The following is a 24640-nucleotide window of genomic DNA, read 5'->3' on the forward strand; positions in this document are numbered from 1 at the left end:
AGGATCCACGCTCCCTGGAGCCTAGGAACAAAGTTCCCCAACGTTGTAGCAAGATACACAGCCCCCCAGCCGGCGATGTGGTGCCCAGCCCCTTCCGCAGCTAGATGCGGCGGTGCAGCCGGGCTTGCGCCCACGGGAGGCCAGCGAGGTAATGCGGGCCGCTTCCAGAGCCCACCCTCCAGCGGCCGGGGTGAGGACGCACTCCTCTCTCTATGATTCCCCCTCCCCCCGGGCCGGAACAGAGGTGGCACGCACGGGTGAGCCATCTGGTGGCACAGGGCCACTCCAAGGAGCAGAGCTGCCCACCCACCCTGGACAGTCCACGAGAGGAAAAACAAACTCTAACTTCCTTGACCCGGTATTTCTGGGTCTCTTAGTTCCAGCAGTGCCCTGCTTCATTTCACAAAGGACTCGAGGCGATACGTAAGAAATACGTACGGGAAAATAGAAATACGGGATGAAAACGCAGAAGAAAGTTAGAACAGGAAGTCGAAACCAGGATATGAGGGACAGAGGGGGAGATTAGCTGCACACACATGTGGGAGTTGGGCCCAAGAACCGGCCCTGAACTTCCCGGCAAGAGAAAGGGAGCATTATAAATTCTATGAGAATCCTTGGGGGAACGCCATGAAAATAATGTGCCGCGGTGAACAAGCAAACGACACTCTGGCTAGAAGGCCCTGCTTTGCGCTGTTTGCCCCAGGACGACGTAGGAAAGGAACCTTGGCGTCGGCGTCAACTGGCACCCCCGCGAGGGACACGACCGCCACTCAGATGACGCGGGCGTGCGGCAGTCAGCTCTCACATCGCTCACGAAGAACCACGGGCCAGCTCCACGTCGTGGCCTCCCGGGAGTCTTTACCCACGTGTTGCTGGCAGGGTCCTCACCTCTTCTGAACCTCCAGGAAGAAAGAATCGGTCCTCTTCATCTGCAGCTCGTATATGGCCCGGAGAACGTGCAGAGGGGCATTGAGGGCGTCGTGTGCCATCTGCAGAGGAAGAGAGACAATTTAAAAGTGCTTCCGCACATCGCGGATCACCTGAACGCAAAAGGGAGAAAATAACTCTTTCTAGAGTTACCACAGGTTATAATTTCAGGATATTGTGTGGTCACTTAAAGCAAACAAAATTATAAACTCTAAACTATGGACCGTGGAACCAGCTATTATAAATTCAAAGGAAAACATAAAGCGTGGAAACGCCAAAAGAAATACCAGGCCCCCAAAGGCAGTGCTAACGGTTGAGAGCTGCCATCGCCACCGCATCACTGCCGGCTTCTCTCCAGCCGCCTCGTACCCCCGTCTGACCGCTGGCACCGGAAGTCCAAGGCTATACTTCCTTTTGGTTTCCGAGAACACTAAACTTGCTTTCCTGACCTCCAGCCCATACCCGTGTGCTCTTCCTGCGGCCACTGATCCGAGGAAGAGCGCCTCCCCAGGGACTGTGAGAGCGCGCGTCTCAGAAGCCACGGGGAGACACAATGGACGGGCTGCAGACCATGAGCACGACTGCACATGTGTATTTCACGGGAGAGAAGATCTAAAGCTTTTAGGCTCAAAAGGCTTAAGAACTACTGTGCTAAGGGCTTCTCCATCCTTCCGGACCGACTCTACACAATTCCAACTGAGTCTTCAGGAAGTGATCTCCCAGCACGTCAGACACAGGCATTTTCGCACAGAGGCAAAAGCCGGGTGCGAGCCAAAAGGAATCCATCCTGTGGAGCCCCTCCACCGTCCACACCACGGCCCCAGAACTCACCAAGAAACATATTCTGGTGGGCTCATCCAGGCTTTCCAGAGGATCTAGCTTCCTCTGCTCCTGCTCTCCAGGGCTGCTGACCACGCCTTCTGCGTCCTCCCCTTGATCCCCTCGCTCATCCGGTTCCGGGCCCGTGTGCTCGACCGAGGTGTGGATCTCCTTCTTTGAGGAGTACAGCATGATGGACAAAATCTGTGGGCAGAAAACCAGGCAGGGCGGTGGTGTGGGGGTTCAGTGGGTGGGAATGTCACACACATCTTTAACCCTCAAAGGGTGGAAAACATCTGACCTCCTGAAAAGATGTACGGATTCACAAAAAGAATGTGAAACGAGTACAAAAAGAAAAACATGAAAACGAGTTCAGTTGTACCTGTAATCAAAGAAATGCTAATAACTAAAACTATGAGGGACCTTTGTGTTTATTAACTTTGCTGCTAACGATGCAGATTGGTATTTGGAACTCATTTTGCTGAATGGTAAAGAGCTATAAAAACGTCTACTGCCTTTAACCCAGCCAATAACTCGCCTTAGGAATAACATAAAATGTGCAAGAAGTTACACTTATGTTATGGTCAATGAGGCTGGAACCTGCCTTCGTGTTTCACTTACAGCCATTAAACATGGAAAACTGTCTAGTGACCGAGGGAGTGGCCACTGCACGCACACCCTGCATTTGAGGCTGTACATGTAACACGGATGCAGAAGAAAACAACTAGGGAAACCAATCTGACAATAAATTTCATGTTAAAAAAAGAATTAAAAAAAAAGAAAACCACTAGAATAAGGACATACATAAAATATTAACAGGAGCTGTGTGTGAGGTGAAATTTGAAAGTTTTTCTTCCTTTCCTATAGTTCGAATTTTCTGCAATGTGGTTCTATTATTTGAAGAATAAGAAAATTTTAGGGGCGCCTGGGTGGCTCAGTTGGTTAAGCCTCCGACTGCAGCTCAGGTCATGATCTCACAGTTCGTAAGTTCGAGCCCCGCGTCGGGCTCTGTGCTGACGGCTCAGAGCCTGGAGCCTGCTTCCGATTGTGCGTCTCCCCCACTCTCTCTCTCTCAAAAATAAATAAACATTAAAAAAATTTTTTTTAATTTAAAATGTTTCCTCAGATTGAGAGCCCAGATGCTCTCCAGATATTCCCCATTACTATGCTTTGGCACATTTTCCTGCAACCGAAGCAAACCCTCTCGTGGGACCTGAGAGCTGTGTCCTCATGCTCAGGCCTGTGTGATGGAGACGGGTGGCTGACCAGCTCCCACACAGCAGCAGCTCGTCTTGGACCTGAAGCAGTTGGTCCAGAAACTCCATAGAGAACCACAGTAATTCCACTAAGAAAAACCTAAGGCCTACAAGGAATAGTAATCAGATGAAAATCATTGACTAAATCCTACATAAAATAAACATAACCAAGGGCAAACTCAGAAACTGATTTTAGCTCAAAGGGACTTTAAAGGGAAATAATGATCCAAGGAAACACTTTATCACCATGATAAAGGGCCAACCGCATGTTTCCATAGAATACTTCTCCAGTGTTCTCTGAACAGACATCAAACTCGTCCTCCCTGACACGGAGGGCAGGTGTCACAGTCCCCGTTTCCAACAGGGACACAAACGGAAGACGTGGTCCAACCACAGTACAGAATGAGCACGCGCTGGGCTAGCCCCGTCTTCACTCGCGGGTGGGCAGCCCGCACCTGCACCAGGTGGCGGTGGTGGCGGGAGGCACGCCCACCCCTTACCTCTAGATCCCGGAGGAGCCACGTCTTACTGAAACCAGTTCCTTTGCTGCACTTTTTCACCAGCAGCTTCAGCAAATCCGTCTGAAGGAAGGTCGCATGGGTCTCTTCGAAACCGTGAGCCTGCCACACAGAAGGAAGGGGTGACCTGCAGCTGGTGTGGGGAGGGGACCGCCTATCTCAGAGCCCACCGTGTCAGGAAGATTCCAGAATTGGCAGGAAGGATGAGACTCTGAACCTCAGCCCTAACCAGAGTCTGTCCGCTCTGTCCCCAGTGCACCCTCCACAAGCACTTCTGAAGCCCAGGACACGCCGTGTGCCACGTCCCATGCTGAGGGCAGGGGCTTCACGGCCCTCTCCTGCGCTCTGCCTTCCCAAAGCTTCCCAGTGTCTTCAGACGAAAATTGAAGTCCCGACCCGTGGCAGTCAGGGCAGACGGGGCACCGTGGAGTCTCTGCCTGTTTCTCTGGTCTCGCTTCCCTCTCGGGCACGACCCTGAAGGCCTGGAGGCGCTGCTTCTGTTGACGACCACACCTGTTCCTGGGCCTGGCGTCTGCAGCTCCCCCTGCACACATCACTCTGCCCAGACTCCCTCTCTACCACCGCGAATTTCGCCTCCGCAGAAAGGCTTGCTCTGACTCGTGGTACTTTTCCTTGCAGGCTCCGTGTTGTCTGTCTCGCAGGCTGGGCTGTAAACTCCACCTTTTCTCAAGTTCAGTGCTACATGGCTCTCAGTGCTCAACAGTACTTGTGAAAACTGGGAATCAGAGACAGAAATGGTCTATGCCTTGGGGCACCTGGATGGCACAGTCGGTTAAGCGTCCAACTTCGGCTCAGGTCATGATCTCACAGTCTGTGAGTTCGAGCCCTGTGTCGGGCGGGCTCTGTGCTGACAGCTCGGATTCTGTGTCTCCCACTCTCTGCCCCTCCCCAACTCACAATGTCTCTCTCTCTCTCTCTCTCAAAACTAAATAAACATTAAAAAAAAAAAAAAAGAGGGGCGCCTGGGTGGCGCAGTTGGTTAAGCGTCCGACTTCAGCCAGGTCACGATCTCGCGGTCCGTGAGTTCGAGCCCCGCGTTGGGCTCTGGGCTGATGGCTGTTTCCGATTCTGTGTCTCCCTCTCTCTCTGCCCCTCCCCCGTTCATGCTCTGTCTCTCTCTGTCCCAAAAATAAATAAAATTTGAAAAAAAAAAAAAATTAAAAAAAAAAAAAGAAATGGTCTTTGCCTTCAGGAAGTTTCTTCTTTCTTTCAGACCATGATAAATGCCGTGGAGTCAACAAACATCATGCATGGCCTCCGTCCCTCCCTACAAGCACTCAGGGCTGGGCTGGAGCTGGAAGCCCCTCAGTGCTGGCTCCCTGGGCTGCTGGGTCCTTCTGTGGTCCCCTGGGCAATTCCGCCCAAGTCCAGGCACTCACAAACTTTTAAAATGAAACCCTTCTTTCACGGCTATTTTTGTGGGGAGGTAGGGTCCCCAAAACGCTCCTTCCCCCTGTCAGGCCCCTCAAGTGGCAGAACAGAAGAACCATGTTCCCTACAAGTCAAGGCTTCTCATCTGTACCCCTGTTACCACCCAGGGGTAATATCCTCACATGTCTCCCTCCTTCCACCCCAACCACCAAGCCTATCACTCAAAGTCCCGTAGGATGCTGGTCCTCTCCCCTTCCTCCTGTCCTCTGATGGGCTGGAGGAGCTGTGGTTCAAAGAGAGAAACATTTTGGTCTAGTTTCTTCCCATTTTCAAAGGTTATGTGCTCATTAGGCAAATACCTGGTTCTGGGAAAACAGTACTGAAAAAATACAAAGAACCAACTACTGGGAAAAACCTGTTTTTCCCTTTGAGTTATCCTTTTGCAAGACCCCATACATTCCTAAAAATAATCAAGATCCTAGGTTAACCATCTATCAAAATCAGATGGCATTTCCTTGATGTAAACGCCCCGCAGATGTTAAATCACAGCCAGACTCATTAGCAAATGGGAGCTCACCATTACCTTCAGTGTCTTATACAGTCCTTTGAGGGCCAGGGACAGGACCCAAGTTGCCTCCACTGCCTCAGGACAATGGCTCTCCATGCTGGTTTGCAGGAGGTGACTGGCGATAAAGGCAAAGTGCTGGGAGTACTGGCTCAGCTGGGCCTGACAGTCGTTGCATTCCTGTCCTTTCTGGAGCAGCTGGTAGTCCTTCACTGGAGGGTGATGTCAGGCAGGAAGAGAAAAGGCACAAGAGTCTGGTCAGTGCTTCCTGCAGCGAGGTCTCTTCCCTAGTAACACGCCTTTACTGAAGTAAGAGCAGCGGGCCCCAGAACATAATCTCCCTGGCTTCAATTTAGCCGTCGTAATTAAGGCTGCTTGCAGGTGAGCACAAAAATGGCACTGGGCCACCTATCCATCGAGCAACTGGGAGAAACAATTTACGTTCCTACTACTGTGCACACACAGGCTGTCTCCAAAAGTGTTAAAGGAACTTAATATAGTACACAGAAGGGACTTCCACTCCCAGACAAACTAAGACAGGCTGAATTTACTCTCCTATCTTAAACAACCAAAATGTAAAAAAAAAAAATCACAGACAATGGTTTGCAGACACGAGGCAACAAGCAGTAAAGGACTATGATCCCTGATAGAAGAGACATAAACCAGGGGAGTCTTCCAACAGCCTGGCTTTCTGGAGACAATTTACAGGCTGCAGAACAGACGCTGGAAATCCAAGCAGAGTCCCGCAGTCTCAATGAACTGATGAGAAAGAGGTCAGAGTTCAGGAAAGTCAAGGTAGCCAGAATTTTGGGGGCAGAATATCATGAAGAAGAGAGAGGCACAGAGACAGAGAGGGTATGGGAGACCTGTCTAGAAAAGCCACAGAAGCTTCCTCGTGAGTCTCTGGAAGTATGATCTGCGTGAAGTCGAGAGCAAACTTCCTAGATAGGAAACCACCCAGTTCTATGAAAGAACTACCAAAAAGCTGTAGGATGAACAATTCTTGGAGGTCACACAGACCTGGGAATATTGTGTCTTCCCACCAGTGAGAGTGGAAGTATCCTAGTTGGGGGTGTGGGGTGGGGTGGGAACAATTATTTCAAGACATAATGATTAAAATTTTTCTGAATTTGATGGAAACTGTAAATCCACAGATCAAGGAGCTCATTAAATCCCCAGGCAGAAGAAACAAAAAAAATCATGTCAAGGCACATTATAATCAAAATGCTAAAAACCAGTGATTAAGAGAAAAATCTTAAAAGCGGCCCTAGAGAAAAGATATTTGAAGAGTAACAAAGTATCACCATAGATTTTGTGGCAAAAACTATGCAAGACAGAAGACGATGGATCAATAACTACAAAGTATTAAAAAAAAATTCTCAGCCTAGAAATTTTTATGCAGCAAAATTATCTCTCAAGGATAAAGTCAAAATAAATATTTCTTTGGCTTGGTAGGACAAACCAAAACAAAAATTCTGTAGCAGCAGACCTGACATTCAAGAAATGTTGTTTTCAGGCCAAAGAAAAATGATACCAGATAGACACCCAAACCTACACAAAGGAATGAACAGCACCGGAGATGGTAAATGCATATGTAAATAAATATAAAAGATCTTATTTTCTCATTTTATTAACAACTTTTTTTAATGTTTATTTTTGAGAGAAAGAGAAAGAGAGAGAGAGAGAGAGAGACAGAGAGAGAGGGCACGAGTGAGGGAGGAGCAGAGAGAGGGGGGACAGAGATCCAAAGCAGGCTCAGTGCTGACAGCAGGGAGCTCAATGGGGGGCTCAAACTCATGAACCGATCTCATGAGATCATGACCTAAGCTCAAGTCAGATGCTTAACTGACTGAGCCACCCAGGTGCTGCAAGTAACCTACAGCAAACTCTGGAATAACCAGTGAAAAAATTAAGAGATAGTTAAAAGCCAATTCTGAAAATAAGATGGAGTCATTAAGAAACAAAAACAAAAACCCTCAATCCAAAATAAGGCAGAGAAGTGGGGGGGAAAAAAAGGAACAACAAATGAGACAAATATAAAACAATCAAGAAAATAGTAGATTTAAACTCAATCATCTTGATAACTACATTAAATGTAAATCATCTAAACATCCCAATTAAAAAGCAGAGACTGTCAGTGTATTAAAAAGAAAATTCTACTACATGCTATCTACAAGAAACCCACTAAATGTAAAGACACAGGCAGGTTAAGTGTGAGAATGGGACATACACACCATGCAAATGTTTTGAATAAAACAAAAGCTAGAGAGGCTACATCAACATTAAAGTCAATTTCTGAACAAGGAATATTAGAGATGAAAAGGGGACATTTCATGGGGCACCTGGGTGGCTTAGCCAGTTAAGTTCTAACTTTGGCTCCATGGCTCGTGGGTTCGAGCCCCACATCGGGCTCTATGCTGACAGCTCAGAGCCTGAAGCCTGCTTCAGATTCTGTGTCTCCCTCTCTCTCTGCCCCTCTCCTGCTCACGCTCTGTCTCTCTCCCCTTCAAAAATAAGATAAACATTAAAAAATTTTTCAAAAAAAGGGACATTTCGTACTGAATTGAGAAACAGACATATACACAATTACAGTTGGAGACCTTAACATTCCTCTCAGTAATCATTAGAACAGACAGAAAATCAGTAAGAGCACGGAAAGCTTGAACAACATTATCAACTAACTTCACTTAAAAAAGACGTCTACAGGGGCGCCTGGGTGGCGCAGTCGGTTAAGCGTCCGACTTCAGCCAGGTCACGATCTCGCGGTCCGTGAGTTCGAGCCCCGTGTCAGGCTCTGGGCTGATGGCTCAGAGCCTGGAGCCTGTTTCCGATTCTGTGTCTCCCTCTCTCTCTCTGCCCCTCCCCCGTTCATGCTCTGTCTCTCTCTGTCCCAAAAATAAATAAACGTTGAAAAAAAAATTAAAAAAAAAAAAAAAAAAAAAAGACGTCTACAGAACAGCATAGGTTTCTCTTCAAGTGCACATGGAACCTGATTCAAAACAGATCAAATTCAGGACCGTAAAACAAGTTTCAATAATCTTAACAGGACTGAAATAACTCAAAGTATGTTCGCTGATGCCAGGAGAATTAAACTTGAAATCAGTACCAAAGATTTCTGGACTATCCCCCAAATATTTGTAAATTCAACAATAAGTTCCTAAACAATCCATAAATAAACACTCATAAGATAAACAGAAAATATTCTATTGTAATGGCCTGAATGAAAATAATATAAATTATATAAAAAAATATGGATGCAGCTAACGCTATACCTAGAGGAAAATTCATAGCATTTACAATGCTGCTACCAAAAAATAACAAAAATTTCTAATCAGTGATTTAGGCTTCCACCCTAAGAAATTAAAGAAAGAAAAAAAAAAAAATTAGAGCAAGAAAAAAAAGTAGCAATTTAAACCCGAAGCAAGAAGTAGGAAATTAACGACAAAGACAAATCAATGAAGCAGAAAACAGAAAAATAACAACAAAAAAATCAACGAAACCAAAAGTTAGTCCTTTGCAAAGATCAAATAACATCGATCAAGCTCTGACGAGACACTGTAGGAAACAAACAAGAGAAGACACAAGTTATCAAAATCAGGAGTGAGAGAAGTCAGCTGTGCCAGATGAAGGGCAATTAGAGACCTCAATTTATTCCCTAGATAAATGGAGAGGTATACAGTACTCATGGGTCATGTTAAGATGTCAGTTCTCCCTAAACGGATATGCAGATTCAGCAGTTATTTAAGAGAAACTAACAAGTTGAATCTAAAATTTATACAGAAAGGCAAAGGAACTATACTACCCGGAGCAATGCTGACAAAAGAATAACAAAGCCGGAGGACGTGATTTCGAGGCTTAGCATAAATCTACAATAGTCATGAGAATGCGGTATTCGAGTAAGGCCGGATACATAGATTAATGGAATAAGACAGAACGGATAAATGGACACACACACACACACACACACACACACACACACACGGGTGTCAACTAATCTCCAACAAAGGTGTCAGAATAATTCAATGGAAAGAAGTCTGTTAAACAAATGGTCCTAAAATAACTGGATGTTGATATGCAAAAAAGAAAAACAAAGGAGAAAGAACGAGATCCTTGACCTTTACCTCACACCACACACAAAAGCACAGCCAGGGCCTGATGCTGAAGCTGAATGAGAAAGCACATTACTTCAGAAGCAGAACTGGGCACACAGTGGTTACAATACTCCAGAGTTCACAGGCTGTTTAGGGTTCGGCAAACTAAGTCAAAGGTGACTCGTGATATACTTCCACTCTTCTACTGATGGAGCAAAATGGAAAGCGACCTGAATGTCAACATACTTATTCAAAGTTATTTCACACTCATTTAGACATCTGACTCCACAATCTATTTAAATTACCCACTAGAAAAGCAAGAACACTGGCAAATGGAAAAATTACACGTTCAGAACCTAAATGTGTCCCACCAAAAGCACAGAGCCATATCTACAGAATAACAGCATGGCAAGGGCCTTCAAATTTACCCTAATTTGGGGCGCCTGGGTGGTTCAGTCAGTTAAGTGCCTGACTCGATTCCGGCTCAGGTCATGATCTCACAGTTTCGTGAGTTCGAGCCCCGTGTCAGCTCTGCACTCCAATCATGCAGAGCCTGCTTAGGATTCTCTCTCTCTGCTTCTCTCCTACTTGCATTCTCTCTGTCTCTCTCAAATAAAATAAACAGACTTAAAAATTTTTTTACCCTAACTCAACCACATCTCTTCAGAGATGAAGAAAAACAAGCTCAGAGACTCACAACTTGTTTTTTAAAAAAACCATAGGCAAGGGTAAGAACCAAGGTATCTCTACGCATTTCAGAGTACACAGAGGTTGGACAACTTCCTTTCATTCTTTTTTTTTTTAATTTTTTTTTTTTCAACGTTTATTTATTTTTGGGACAGAGAGACAGAGCATGAATGGGGGAGGGGCAGAGAGAGAGGGAGACATGGAATCGGAAACAGGCTCCAGGCTCTGAGCCATCAGCCCAGAGCCTGACGCGGGGCTCAAACTCACGGACCGCGAGATCGTGACCTGGCTGAAGTCGGACACTTAACCGACTGCGCCACCCAGGCGCCCCAACTTCCTTTCATTCTTAGAAAAAGCAATTACGCTTGGCACCTGTTTTCCTTTTCCGGGTTTTGACATCGACGACGACAGCCCTGTTCTTCTCAGTGAAGTGCTTCAGGATGATCACGTCATGGGGCTCATTGGCATTATCCACATACACACAGCGAGTTCCCACACAGAGGACCTAGAGCAGGACAGAGACCAAGAGGCAACTCAGAAGGACACGGAGACAGGAACAGGCCCATAGCCCAACACCAGCCCCACCCCCGCCTCCCTACTGGTGCCCCGGACGCCAGCAAGTCCTCAAGGACGGGCTCTCCTACACCAGCAAGTCCTCAAGGACGGGCTTCCTACGTCCAGGGCCCGGCACAGAAGTGGTTTACATGCTTGCTGGAGGAAGTCACGTTTCAGAGTCCCCTTTGTCCCAACCAACTGCAAGCCGTGAGGATCAGAAAGATCAAGGTCAGTGCCCACCCGAGAGACAGCTACCCTGAGGTTCTGTGTAACTTCACCCATGCGTTACCTGCTAGTCAAAGCCAGCTACTGGCTAACAAATGAGTCAGATGCCTAACCTGTTAAAAATGCAGTAGAACAGACCATCCCATAATCTTGAAAACCCAGCAATCCTGTACATGCAAATCATATACCTGAAGGGAGGAAACTCCCCAAGACACATGCTGCAGAGACCCTGCCGTGCGGGCGGAGGGTGGGAAGACGTGGCCCAGCCTCCAAAGAGGCGTACCTGGGGGATGCCAACCAGCACAAGCAGGGTGAAGATGTTGGTGTGCTTCAGCTGGAACGGCAGCTGCTTGATGCAGTGGTCCGTGAAGGTGGCGATGACGTCACGCCACAGGGGGGCACCGCTGAGGGACCGCAGGATCTCCGCCATGGAGCAGGCCCAGTCCAAGCCCACCCGGCTGGAAGGCGAGAGCTCCGTTAGGTGGTGCAGGCTCTAAAGTCAACTCAGCAGAGCTCACAACACTCCGCGGCAGGTGCAGCCGCGTGCCCGAGAGCCACTCGCCCGTTAGTTTAAGCGACCCGAACGACCCCTCTGTTACCTACACGCTCAGCCTACGGCTACGTTTAAAAAAAACCCTGTAAAAACAGTCACACGTCCAAGTGCACTTGTGCACTCACATTCACACACAGAAAAAAAGAGCTCAGAAGGAAATATATTGAAACAGTACCAGGTGCATTAAGACGGTGCGGCTGGGGTGATGTTTTCTCCTTTTCTGTTTTCCAAATTTGGAATTGTGACTGTTACTTTTACAGTAAAAACTGACCTATTTGCTTCAACCTCCAAGCCCACACTTAACTGCTGCCAGGGAAAAACCACCAGAATGTATACATCATCAGAAAGTTGAATCAGCAGACAGCGCCCCGACCACACAGCTGTTTTAACATGGGTTTTAAGGACAATCTGAATGTCAGGTGACACTATTTCTAATCAAGCTCATTTTATTCTCACAAGAGATGCCTGGACAACAGCACACAGGAGTGAATCGAGGGCCGGACACGGGGACTTCAGGAAATGGACAGCAAGGTGGGACAGGGTGCGGGGGGCTACCTGTCCAGACACACGGCTCCCAGGCTGAAGAGCAGGTGGGTGGTCTTCCAGCCATCTGGCACGACGGAACTGTCCCCCGCTGCAAACAAGGTGTGCTTGGCGGAGAGGACCTTCACCACGGCAGCATCCACCTCTGCTGGTAAAAGGCGGGTGATTAACTGGCCGAGAAGACCCAGCGTGAGGTGGTAGGTTTCGTTCAGGTGGCCTGCGTTCGAGATGACAACCTGAAACATGAGTGGGAGGGCACGCTCCAGGTCTATCACGGGGACCGCGGGGTCCTGCCAAGAGAAGGAGAAACACCTACTCAACACGGAGCCCGTGTAACCTCATCAACTGCACACCGTACCCCTCACGTCCTACGTACACCTGGCTAGCACACAGGGGCCGTGCGGTATCTTCCCTCAACAGCTACGCACAATCAGGAGAGAAAAGACATTCTCAGGTATCATCTTTTTTCTTTTTTTTTTAAGTTTATTTATTTATTTTGAGAGAGAGAGAGCACGAGGGCGCCAGCGGGGGAAGGGCAGAGAGAGAAGGGGACAGAAGATCCAAAGAGGGCTCTGTGGTGATAGCAGTTAACCCGACGCGTGGGGCTGCAACTCATGAACTGTGAGATCACAAGCCCAGCCAAAGTCGGACGCTTAACTGACTGAGCCACCAAATACCCCTTCAGGTATCCTCTTACAATCCCACTTCGAACTTATTATGCTACTCTCAGGGACACACAGATGACTGCTAGTAACAGGTGGTCTCTCCTGCTAAACTACCACCCCTCTTCCAGAAAAGAAAGTACCACTGTCTCTTACCAACTTTAAGGGAGGTAACATGGCTGCTAGTAATCCCAAAATCCTCTTCTGGGAACACTCGGCAAACACCTGCTCCGGGCTGGGAGTAACTGCCTTTTCCTCGATGGGCTTCTGAGAGGACACGACTGAAGTGTCAGCATCTGAGTTGTAAAACATCAAACTTTCAGGTCTTGCCAGGTTCTGTGCACGTACAAGCAGCAAGTAAGCTGCTGCACTGTCCCTGAGCCGAAAGAGAACGAAACTTGGACTTTGCTGAACACATCCTGCTCAAGGGGGCCCCCCCGACTGCCCTCCTAAAACACAGGGCACCCAGCCTCTGCAGTCGCCGTTCCCCTGACCCTGCTAGTCTGTGCTCATGCTAACTGGTTACCTTTCAACAAACCCAATCGCTGGTATTTATTATGTCTTCCCTTCTAGATTTTTACTGTCCTTCAGTGATGTGTCACAGGTACCTAGAAATGTTTCTCGAGCATAGCAGGTGCCTAGAGGACGCTTGATGGATGAATACTCTGTATGTGGACCGGGACGCTGGCACTTGTGCAGACCAACGAGGGCCTGGGCCAATGAGGAGTGTCAGCCGGCTGCACCGCAAAGACGCCCATCAGCCCCTGCTGAGGGCTGGCCCCACGGACGGGGCAGGATGCCCGGTGCCCACTCCTGCCTCCATCACGGAGCAGGCTAGGGAGACACACGCTCCCCCCCCCCCCCCCACCCCGGGCCGCACCGACGAGGAGGCTCTGCAGCCCAGAGCACGCACCTCCATCTCTGGGCTCATCAATCTTCTGGGAACGCAGCTCCGACCCTGTTGCTGCCAGCCCCGGGCAGTCGGCCGAGGCCCTCCTCAGTAGAGGACGCAGCAACCCCTAGGGCTCTCCTCCACCCATGCCCATCTGCCGGCGGGACGCTCCCCTGCAGTGGCCTGGCGGCTCCCACTCTGGGGCCTGATCTGCTACTGTCCTGCCTGCCCTCCAAGTCTCTCCCCACAGCAGGTCCTAGCACGGCTGAGGTCCCTCGCAGCCTGACCTTTACAAGGCTTCCTGTGGATACGGTTGTTCCGGTTAGACACCGGTCGCCACCGCTCACACCTCTCTTCTGGACAGAGCCACGTCTCACTTCCAATTACAGTCACCGCACCGTGCTCGACACCCTCCCAGACTGCAAGCACCGTGGCAGGGACCCACGTGTCTGTCTGACTTGGTCCCTGTCGCATCCCCACAGTCTAGCACAGGGCTTGGCACACGGAAGGCCCTCCGTAATTAGGGAATAACAAAGGAGGAAAGCAGGCAAAATGTTAGCAGTACGATCCAATACAAAATGAGAAACCGTGCGCCCTTGGTTGCTAGCCAGTTTGAAACCGTGTGCAACAAACAGCCAAGGGATGGGTCTGTGTGCATTTCAGATAAAAGAGATCAAGGTCATGATCGAAGAATCTTCACCTGGAAGCCCTGCAGGTGAGTCTGAAACTTGAGTCTGGCGTGCGGGATCCTTCATTAAAGATGCACCTTCGTCCTCCTTACTCCTCTGCTTGCAGTCGAAAGGTCTAACCTTGTGACCATCTCTCTTTCCCTGAAAACAAAACGCAAAAGAATGAAGGTTTCTTATAATAGAAGTTTACTCATTTGGGGTGCCTGGGCGGCTCAGATGGTTGAGTGTCCGTCCGACTCTTGATTTCAGCTCAGGTCATGATCTCACGGTTGTGGGATTGATCCCCGTGTCAGGCTCTGTGCTTTGTGTGCAGCCTGCTTGGGATCCTCTCTCTCTGTGTCTCCCTCTGCCCCTCCCCTGCTTCAAAAAAATTTTTTTAAGTTTGCTCATTAATGTTGTAATACGATTCAATTTTTAAAATCACTAGCCAGTCTTTATGGACTGAAATACTTTTGAATTCCTTAATAAAACGTGCCTCATTTCTGACGATAAATCTGTGCTCTAAATTAAGACAGCCATCACTGCAACCCATCCCTCAAACGTCTCCCAAATGCCCTTGCATCAGAGCCCACAGTTCCATTAGCAATGGCCATAGTACAAACCTCGAGTACATTCTACTTAGCCTTTTTTGTAAGTTTATTTTTATGTATATACAAAGAGAGATAGAGAGCAAGTGTGTGTGTGGGGGGGGGGGGTGGTCAGAGAGGGAAGAAGGCAGAATCCCAGACTCCGCGCCATCAGCCGAGTCTGACTCAGGCCTCAATCTCACGAACCGTGAGATCATGACCTGAGCTGAAGTCAAGAGTTGGATGCTTAACCATCCGAGCCACTCAGGTGCCCCCATCCTACTTAGCTTTTAGAAGCCACTTACAGAAAGTCCTTCTCTTGGGAAAAAGAAAAAAAGAAAGTGTCCTTCTAGAACACTGAGCTTACATTTCTGAGATTTTTATTTTGGCAAGGAGCCTTGTTAAGGGGGCTCTTGCTGGAGCCGCGAGGCTTTCCTGGGCTCAAGAGTCAGGCAGTGAGCTGCCTAGATCGGTAGGATGACAGCCCTCGACCGGTGTTTCCTTAGGCCTTTTCCCCTGGGCCAGGGAAAGCCTCTAAGAAGAGCCTGAAACACCTTTCTGCAACAAAAATTAAGGAAGTGCTCAAAGAAAAAGACACATCAGAAGGATACAGAGGCCAGCAGGAAGGCGCTTCCACGGGCCAAACATGGGACAATCTGAGCATCAAGACGTGTAATGAAAAGTAATACATTTCATAGATTTTATTTTATTTAAAATTTTTTTAATGTTTATTACTTCAGAGAGAAATAAAGAAAGAGAGAGAGAGAGAGACAGAGAGACAGAGAGCAAGCAGGGAAGGGATAGAGAGAGACAGAGGGAGACACAGACTCTGAAGCAGGCTCCGGGCTCCGAGCTGTCAGCCCAGAGCCCGACGCGGGGCTCGAACCCACAGACTGTGAGATCATGACGTGAGCCGAAGTCGGACGCCCAACCGACGGAGCCACCCAGGCGCCCCTGCTTTTAACTTTTTGAGGAGCCTCCGTACTGCGCTCCAGAGCGGCTCCACCAGCTCGCACTCCCAACAAATAGTCTCCGTGTCACCACAGCAGCACTGAGGTGTAGTGACTACTGTGTGGGAGTAGAGCCCCTCGCGTCCGGCCCGTATTCACGCCCTTACCTGCAGGGTGGCATTGTGGGTGAGCACCGTCGTGTGCCTGCGTCTCACAGACAGAAACCGAAGCACGGCGATGCTGAATAACGCACACCAGCCGCACGGTAGTTAAGTGTGCAGGCTGCGGCTGGAAACCCATTCGGCTTGGGTCGGCTGCCCAACCGACTGAGCCACCCAGGTGCCCCTAGATTTTATTTTTAAGTAAGCTCTACACCCAACGTGGGGCTTGAATATACAACCCTGAGATCAACAGTCACACGCTCTACGGACTGAGCTGGCTAGGTTCCCCCAAGATAACAGCGTTTAATCCACTGAGTAAAAAAAATTCATCTAGGCCATTCTGATGCAAATAAAGGAACAGGAGGATACACAGGGAGCAGAGAGCTCAAGGCAGCCTGTCCTGAGATGCCAGGAGCTCACAGGAAGACATAACTGCCCCAGGCTCAGGGTGGAGGCTATCCCTGCTGACAACGTCCTCTGTGCCCCACCACCATCTGTGGGTGGTTGACATGCTGCCCAGAGTTTTGTGGTCAGAAACGTTAGCACGTCAGAGACTGGTCGGAAGCTTGTGTCGCCTGTCTTGTGCTGGCTCCCTGGCTGAGTGAAGCTGACAAAACTCTCAAGTTTTCACCAGCCATCTTTACCTTCGTCTTCCTCTAAAGGACAATGGGATCAAGGTGAGCCACAACCATCAAACGGGGGATCCCTGAACTGGTGAGCGTGACAGAGAGGACAGAAACATGAGCAGCTCCCGAGGCAAAGTCAAGGGCACTCCCGGCACCAACTCAAGCTTCGGGGGCAGCATCACAGAAGGTATGCGGTGCTTTTCCACAAAACCATCCTTCGGATCGCAATCACTGGCTCCGAGTGAGTCCAGAAAGCCTTCCCCTCTACTTAGACAGACGTTCGCGAACCACTGTGTCTACCCGGCACACAGAGAGCACATCGTGTTCCCTGCCTGCAGGCCGACTGTGAACACCGCTTCCTATGCGCAGGGCTCGCCACGGGCAGGAACAAGTCCCTTTCGGTGCGTAACCTTCCGGCCTCGGGACCCCGCCAGAGCAGGCGACAGGAGCCGTTAACACTGACACAGAAAGTACCGTGAACACAGTTTCCAGCACTTTACGCACATCAGCTCACCGTGTCATGTGTGCAAATGCTCAGAACAACCCTAGGAAGCAGGTATTACTATTCTCAGCCCGCTTCACAGACGAGAAAGTGGAGGACACGTGGTGGTAACATGCCCAGGATCAGAGAGGGCAGGGGCCGGAACCCGGGACACCTGGGTCAAGAGCGTCTGCGGCCTTAACCTCTCTGTTCTGCTCCCCGCTCAGAATGGCTCCCCCTCTCGACCCGACATGGTGCACAGTAACGAACTGTGACGTACAGTGTCGTGCGGAGAAGGGCCAGTGTGTGACGGGCCCTCGGCGACCCGGACCGCTCTCTCCTCCTCCGGTGTGTGGGCGGGCACAGCGACGGGCGGGGCCTGACTTTGAGGACTAGCGTCACCATCTGGCAGTACCCCGAGAAGAGCTAGGGCTTTCAGACCTAAGAGGGGAACAAATAAGGGAATGGTTACACATTTTACAACAAGGGTTAATTCCCGCAGGCGCCAACAGTCACTGTTCCTCTACAGAAGTAGACGGCCGGGCTCTCCACAGAGCAAACCAGAGAACGAAGCTCTCCGGCACCCACACCTGACCTCAGGCACCAAAAGCCTAAACAGTGACAAAGGCCTGTGCTTCACTAACAGCAGAAGACTGGAGACACAACAGGACTGTCTACCCAGGAAACCAATGCCCCACACAACTAGATTTATAAACTCCCACCGGCAAACAGGTAACAAGACGGCTCCAAAGCACTGGTGTTGCCCCCCTGCCACCCAACACAGGTCTGATGTCCTCAGCGTTTTCTAGAAGAGGGAGTCCCTTACTGTGAAAGGACCGGAACATGTCAGAAGTAACATTCACGCTATGTTCTCCTTAGCACTCCGCAGTCAAGTCAGAATCGTCTAGAGATTTTATGACGACTTTAATGACAAAGTGCTCTCATCCAGAACGCAGTCGCGTGAAGCGGATGTGTGCTCCGGGCTAAAAACTATTCCTTTGGCAAAGTTAAGTCTGGCAGATCCAAACACTAGATACTTCATCCACAGACAGTACGAGTTTCAACTGGTAGCTTTTGTATCTTTTTTTTTTTTTTTCAACTTCGTGTAAATATTTTAGAGGCACTAAGTGCGTTTTAATGTGACAATCTTCCTCAAACGCATGTGAGAGTCTGGAATGAGCTCCACACCAGGGTGAGCGTCTCCTGTGCAAAAGTGGATTGGGTTGCCTCTAACCGAGCACGGCATTTCACTGCTAGTGAGGCTTTTCCCGCACAAGCGGCTGGGAGCTGGTCTGGTTTCGGTGCACGAGCGACAATCACCTTTTCCCTGGTGAGCCTTCATCAGACAGTCCCCCACAAGCTGCATGCACTGGCCGTGCAGGGCCGCGGCGCTGCTGCGGGCCCGGGAATCCGGCCTCTCACCGCCCGCATCCTCTGCGCTGGCCAGGTGGGTGCTGTAGAGAGCCAGCGCGGCAAAGAGCAGCCAGGCGTAGTTGTGGATGTAAGGCTGGATGAGCCTCTGCCGGTCGCTGATCCGGATGGTCACCATCGGATGAGCCGTGACACTGTGGGTGGGCAGATGGCTGCAAAGAAGACACAATTACGGCCTACGGGCCTCTGTGAGGCTCGAATCGAGAAACAGGGCCTCAGCGGGGGTGCGTGCGCGGTCGCTGCTGGGCGTCGTGACCTCTAAGGCCGTGCTAACTGAAAGTATAAAGACTGGTACAAGCCCTCTCCCCAGGAAAATGAACCGACACAAACGCTGTGATACCCTTTCGGGATTTCACACCCCTCACCCCCTCCCTGGCAAGAGACTCTCCAGGCAAACTAGCTGATGCAGAATTCCTTTTGTGACCTTTGCGAAGTGTGGTATCATTTTGGTAACGTGAAAGAATGTTTATAATTTTTAGAATGGATGTGGAGTATGAATGAAGGAAATAATTTAAGATCAGTGATCTGTTTTAAAATACTTTAACAAAGAACAAAAAGGAATAAGCTAAGCACACATAGCAAAATCTCCCTAACTGTTAAATCTGGGTAATGGGTATGTGGGGGATTCAGCGTACTGGTCTCTTTACTCGTAGGCACGTTTGAAATCTGTTAAAGAAAAAAAGGAGGCATACCCATAGGAGTATTTCTTCGCCGCATAGCACCCGTAGCAAAGATCGAAGTCATCACACACATTGCAATTCATCCTCCGGCCGATGATCAAACCCTGGCACTGGTCACAGGTAAACTCCATGCTGACCATCTCGTGGTCATCTCCGTGGCCCTCGGGCTTCACCCCACCTGGGGAAACAGCCGCGGGAGGCGGATCAGGCAAAGGGCTCTCACAAGGGCTAGTTTCCAAACACAAACCGATCTAGAAGCAGGGCTCTGCCGAGTTACCGCTCAGGATGTCAGGAGTCACCAGGCTGTTCCGCCCAGTGGCTCCGAGCACATCAACAGTACGCTCAGCACAGAACTTCTTAGCCATGGCACCACGGATCAATCCCCCCTTTCCCGGTGCCACACAGAGCCTGATCGAATGTATTACAAATTCCCATTGTGACCACCACCTGGCAGAAACAAGACCGCGTACCCATCTGCGAGCTGTCTCCTGTGTGACCCCCTCCTCTGACAAACATGAAGCATCTACTGTGTATTCCCCTTAACAAGCACTGAGAAGTGTTCGGGTCCGTGCTCTCACTTTTTCGTTCCAGAATCACACAGGGAAAAAGACCCCACGATCTCAAACCCTGTGAGTGAGAAACAGCGTTCGCATTCCGTGGGTCTCTGTGCCCCATCGCACACCCTGTTCACCGCTCCTCACATCTGACCCCCTGCTGCTCCCGCCACCACGAAGCTGGTCCAGGCAACAACCCTTGGTCATTGCTGAGACCGAGTCCCCAAGGGAAACTCCTATAAGGCCGGAGCCACCTCCCTCCAGGAGAGATCTGATTGTGTCAACACCCCACTGTCTGTAGGTTTGTTCCAACACGCCAGCCAATGACCCCAGGGCCCCAGCCTGGGCCTCGCCTGCCTCGGTCCATCACTCAGCTGGAAAGACTCTAGACACACTACAGGTGCTCACTCCTCTGTCTCCGGACTTGCTCTGCTTTGGGCAGTGATGCACCACCTTCACATCGCCCAGCTCTGACTTTCTTCAGAGACGAAGTCACAACCCACAATTCACACTTCCTCACGAGCCTCCCCTGCAACACCGATTACTATGACCTCTGAACTTTTCCAGAACACTCGGTCACTCATCAGGAACTCAGCATTCGTGTCCTGGGATATGTATTCTGTAGGCATGTCCCGTTTAGCTCCTGCTAAAACTGTAGCCGCTTCCCAGGACGGGGCTATACCTTCTGGGACCGGGCCATGTGTACAGAGCACTCAGATGCCCACGAATGTCAATGTGCTTTCCCTCAGCACCTGCACATCAGGCATATTCAAGGATTTCTGAGGTCTGATTCTGTGTACTCGACCACTTGGACACGCTGCATGATTCGGAGAGAAAAGTAATGTTCTGCAGATTCAGCTGACTGTGCATTCGTGGGTCCTTTGTGTTTACTGAGCGACTACACCCAGCTTGACAGAAGCCGGAAGCCCGTCAGGCCACAGCCCTGGAGCTTCTCATTCACCCAGGAGATGAGACTCCTATCTGCCAACCGGTCAGAGCACACCCCGGGCAGTCTTTCTATTCAGCACAAGGGGAGTGAGAAAAACCGACCCGGTCACGGAAAACAGCACGACTATCACTTCTGGGCAAGGCCCGCTTGGACCGCGGCGCGTACCTAGGAAGCAGGTCGTGCAGAGATCCATGTCGCTGCACTGCAGACACCGGTAGCGGTGCCAGGGTGCGATCTCGTCACACCCGTCGCAGGAGATGTCCACGTGCAGCAGCTCGGAGTAGCGGGCAATGAACATGTGCATCTGTAAGGTGAAGGCGACGCAGTTAGCCGATGGACTTCCCAACGTGGCCGCTGCCCATTAACCCAGTCGTCCTGGGAGAGGTTCGTGAGTGCTCCGCCCTGCAGCAGGTGCCAGGGAGAGAAGAGGGAGGGACTGCCGTCTACTCAGGAACCCCCTCTGGTGACGATACAGACTGACGCTAGCCCCGACGGGCAAAGTCAGGGGCCGAGAGAACCCTGCAGGGGGTATCAGCGGCCGCTGGGAAGGGCGTGAAGGGTTTTCAAAGGAGGTGAGTCCTCGGCTGAGACCTGAGGGACAAACGGGTGTCAGCTGGGTGGGGGTGAGCGTGGCAGGCATGACAAACACCATCAGTAGCAAGTTCTACAGGAGGGAATGAGACCGCGGGACGGTGGTTCATAAGACTGTCAGTAATTCAGTACCTGAGTGTAAAAGGCGGTACAACGCGGGGGAAGCAGGCGGAGGAACGATCTCTGAGCTTTCTAAAAGTTCCTCTGGCTACCGAGTTGGGGATGGACTGCAAGAGGCAAGACCACAGTCCGGCAGACTGGCCACGGGAGTGGCTGTCAAAGCAGCTCCGTGACACAAGGGCGGTGAAAGGCGGGCAGGCCTGACAGACGCTAGGGAGGCCGAGGTGCGGCACCTTGGGGACAGACTGGACGTGGGGCTGCGGAAGGGAGAGGTCAAGGACAGCATCCAGATTTCTAGCTCGGGTACTTGGTTGGACGGAGCAGCGTCAGAGAAACAGGAAACACTGCCGAGGACGCGCTGTTTGCAGGCGCGTGAAAGGGAAACCTTCCACGGGGGGCGGGGAGGCAGGGGCACCGCGGCATGAGCAAAAGCACCGGTTTTACTGGAAAGGAGCTGCAGGCCTCAGGACCGCCTGGAGAGCAGGAAGTAAATCACTAAGTAAATCAGAGCACACAAGCCACACCACCTTAGAGCTACTGATGGCTCTCGGTAAGACACTACCACAGGAGAGAGAGAACTCGCTGAGGCCACGTGGGCGTGCCCCACCTGAGCACCACAAAGGTGCTACGTGACCACCGTTAACTGGCACACAGTAGGCACGCGATCCTGAGAAAATGATCGAATCTGAGGCAGGAGATGCCTGGCACAGTGTGGCAGTGAACGCGGAGACAGACACGGCAGGCTGTCGGAGCCCGGTGCCTCCGCGCGTCTGGACCACGGAACTCTGACTGGGCGCTCGGCTGCTCCCAAGCTTGCCGGGCGGCCCACGACTGCGACGTGGCTCCCCACGTCACCTGCCTACAGGAAGAGCGTGTGCTGCCCGAGGACACCAGGGCCCAGGGCTTTCAGCACTTCTCTCGGTGGAGGGAGGAAGACGTGGGCCCCTCGCGAGCCCACACTCTGGGAGTCCGGTTCTCCAGGAGGGAGCTGCACTCAGAGGGAGGTCAGTCCGGGCTTCGGGGCCCCTCAGGCTGTACCACCGGGACCCTCGGGAGCCGGCCTGCGGGCACCCCCCGGGCAGACTCTCCTCTCCAAACTCCCAGCAAATCACTTCAGATTACTCCAGTTGAGAGGTCTTACTTTCCTCTGCTTCTCTGGGTCTTCCTGGGCTATTTTTTCATACCAGGCCTCAAACATGCCATCCTGACACTCGTCCATCCATTCTGAGTTCTGCTTGGCATCAGCAAGCTCGTCGTCTTCACTCCACTGGCTGCAAGAAGGACACAGAGAGAAAAGCACGCTGGGGAGCAGACTGGCCCCTTCACGCTGCCGAGCGAAGACGTCCCAGGACCGCCAGATTGCCGAGAGGTACACAGCAGTGAGAAGGAACAGACGACAGTGGGTGAGGAGCCGGAGCCTGAAAGGTGTGCCCCCCGGGCGCAAGTGCACCTGCAAGCCGTTCGTGGTGACCCTATTCTGTGCCAGGCACTGGAGCCAGAGCGAACTTTTTCAGCTCCAGCAAGAGAGGCAGGCGGGAGACCCGGGCTCTGCCTCTCCCGTCAGCTGCTCTGAGGCCCTGGCACCACACTCCGCTCTGCTCAGTGTCCTCGTTTCGTGACACTTTTTCTTAACGTTTACTTATTTTTGACAGAGACAGACAGAGCGTGAGCGGGGTCGGGGCAGAGAGAGAGGGAGACACAGAATCCGAAGCAGCTCCAGGCTCCCGGCTGTCGGCACAGAGCCCGACGCGGGGCTCGAACTCAGGGGCTGTGAGATTATGACCTGAGCCGAAATCGAAATCGGAGGCTTAACCAGCTGAGCCACCCAGGCGCCCCTCAGTTTCCTCCTTTCAAAGAAGAATTTCATATAGATACTCCCATGGGCTCCTTTTAGATAAAAAAAAAATTATAGATTTCCATAACTTCAGTTCGTAGTTTGTTTTAGCACCAGAATTTTACATACAAAGGGATTTGCTGGCCGCTAAATGCGAACACAACAGACTCCACTCTGGGCGGGGCACGGAGGGAAGTGGCAGGGTGGGGGGGTGGGACTACTTGGCTGACCCCCTCACCCCCACCCCGGCTGCGTCCCCTCACAGAGGGCGACGCCAGGCTCTGGGGAATGAGGAGATGGCTGTTGCGCCACCTCCTTCCCCAGAATGTCTGACAAAGCGAAGCTCTCCCCTTGCCTTCCTTCTCTCGTTTTGTTCTGTCTTTTCTACAGACACGACTGGCTCCTGGGTAAGTGGACTTGAGCAGGGAGGAGACATCAAAAGTGGAAAGGAAAGAAAATCCGCATACTATTTCTTTCTCATAAACTAAGTCTTTACAATACGCAAGAGGGCAGAGTGGCTAAAACCCTATATGCACATAACCAAAGAATAGAGAAAAGAGTTCTCTGATTCCACAAGCGGTACCAGGGTGTCCAAAAATGCGGAGGGTCCTTGTCCTCCAAGTTCCCAATCCCACCACCACCAACTCACATACGCTTCCTCGCACCAGACCCTGTTCTCACCCCTGAGAAACAGAACTCACCTGCCCTTCACAACAATCCTGGGAGGTAGGTACCATTATTATCTCCCGGCGGGAGGAGGAGGGAACTGAGGCAGAGCGGGCTCCGAGTACCTGCTCAAAGTCACCCGGCTGGTCTGTGCCCGAGCCAGGACACTACACAGGGAGGAGACTAACCAGAGGAACCCAGCTGCGACCCCAGTACTCACGATCCGCTCGAGGAGCCGCAGACGCAGGACCGGGTTCGTACCTGATCACACTGTCGTGGACACTTATGTTCTCTTGTGTCATTTTCATGAGGAGATCTGGTAGCTGAATGTCCACAAAGAAAGCGAGGTCGCCAGGTTCCCAGCCCATGTCCAGAAGATGAAGCAGGGCTGTCTGCACACAGGACAAGGCAGGCAGCAGGGACCTAGAGAGCCCATGACGGTGCAATTTGTGGACGCTGTCCATCGCCAGGGGGACAAGACAATGCAAGTCACAACCCGCTGTGTCTGCAGGTGGAGAGCAGACGGGACGGCTGGTCCTTCCAAACTGCACACACCCACACAAGCCCTCGTCAAAGCACAGCTCAGCAAGAGCTCCAGAAGCGCGAAGTGAGGCGTCTGCCCTGCCAGGCCTACCTCAGGGGGCGTTTTACGGTCAA

General features: G+C 51.0%; 1 protein-coding gene across 3 annotated transcripts in view; it reads right to left on the bottom strand.

The window, feature by feature from the left end:
• Positions 1-24640, bottom strand: part of ZZEF1 (zinc finger ZZ-type and EF-hand domain containing 1) — a 103676-nt gene that overhangs the window by 14044 nt on the left and 64992 nt on the right. For 2 of the 3 annotated variants that reach the window (XM_030296080.1, XM_030296079.1), the window contains exons 32-46: positions 24245-24406; positions 22625-22754; positions 20938-21076; positions 19282-19447; positions 18479-18741; positions 17439-17599; positions 14386-14515; positions 12950-13089; positions 12144-12421; positions 11319-11493; positions 10628-10760; positions 5496-5689; positions 3503-3622; positions 1759-1950; positions 889-989 (exon numbers count right to left, since the gene is read on the bottom strand). In XM_030296080.1, the coding sequence (XP_030151940.1) occupies positions 889-989; positions 1759-1950; positions 3503-3622; positions 5496-5689; positions 10628-10760; positions 11319-11493; positions 12144-12421; positions 12950-13089; positions 14386-14515; positions 17439-17599; positions 18479-18741; positions 19282-19447; positions 20938-21076; positions 22625-22754; positions 24245-24406 (2484 nt within the window). Of the gene's footprint in view, positions 1-888; positions 990-1758; positions 1951-3502; positions 3623-5495; positions 5690-10627; positions 10761-11318; positions 11494-12143; positions 12422-12949; positions 13090-14385; positions 14516-17438; positions 17600-18478; positions 18742-19281; positions 19448-20937; positions 21077-22624; positions 22755-24244; positions 24440-24640 lie in introns of all 3 variants that reach the window. The other variant, XM_030296078.1, reaches the window with a different exon arrangement.

This window comes from Lynx canadensis, chromosome E1, assembly GCF_007474595.2.
Source record: "Lynx canadensis isolate LIC74 chromosome E1, mLynCan4.pri.v2, whole genome shotgun sequence".
In the NCBI taxonomy this organism is placed as follows: domain Eukaryota; kingdom Metazoa; phylum Chordata; class Mammalia; order Carnivora; family Felidae; genus Lynx; species Lynx canadensis.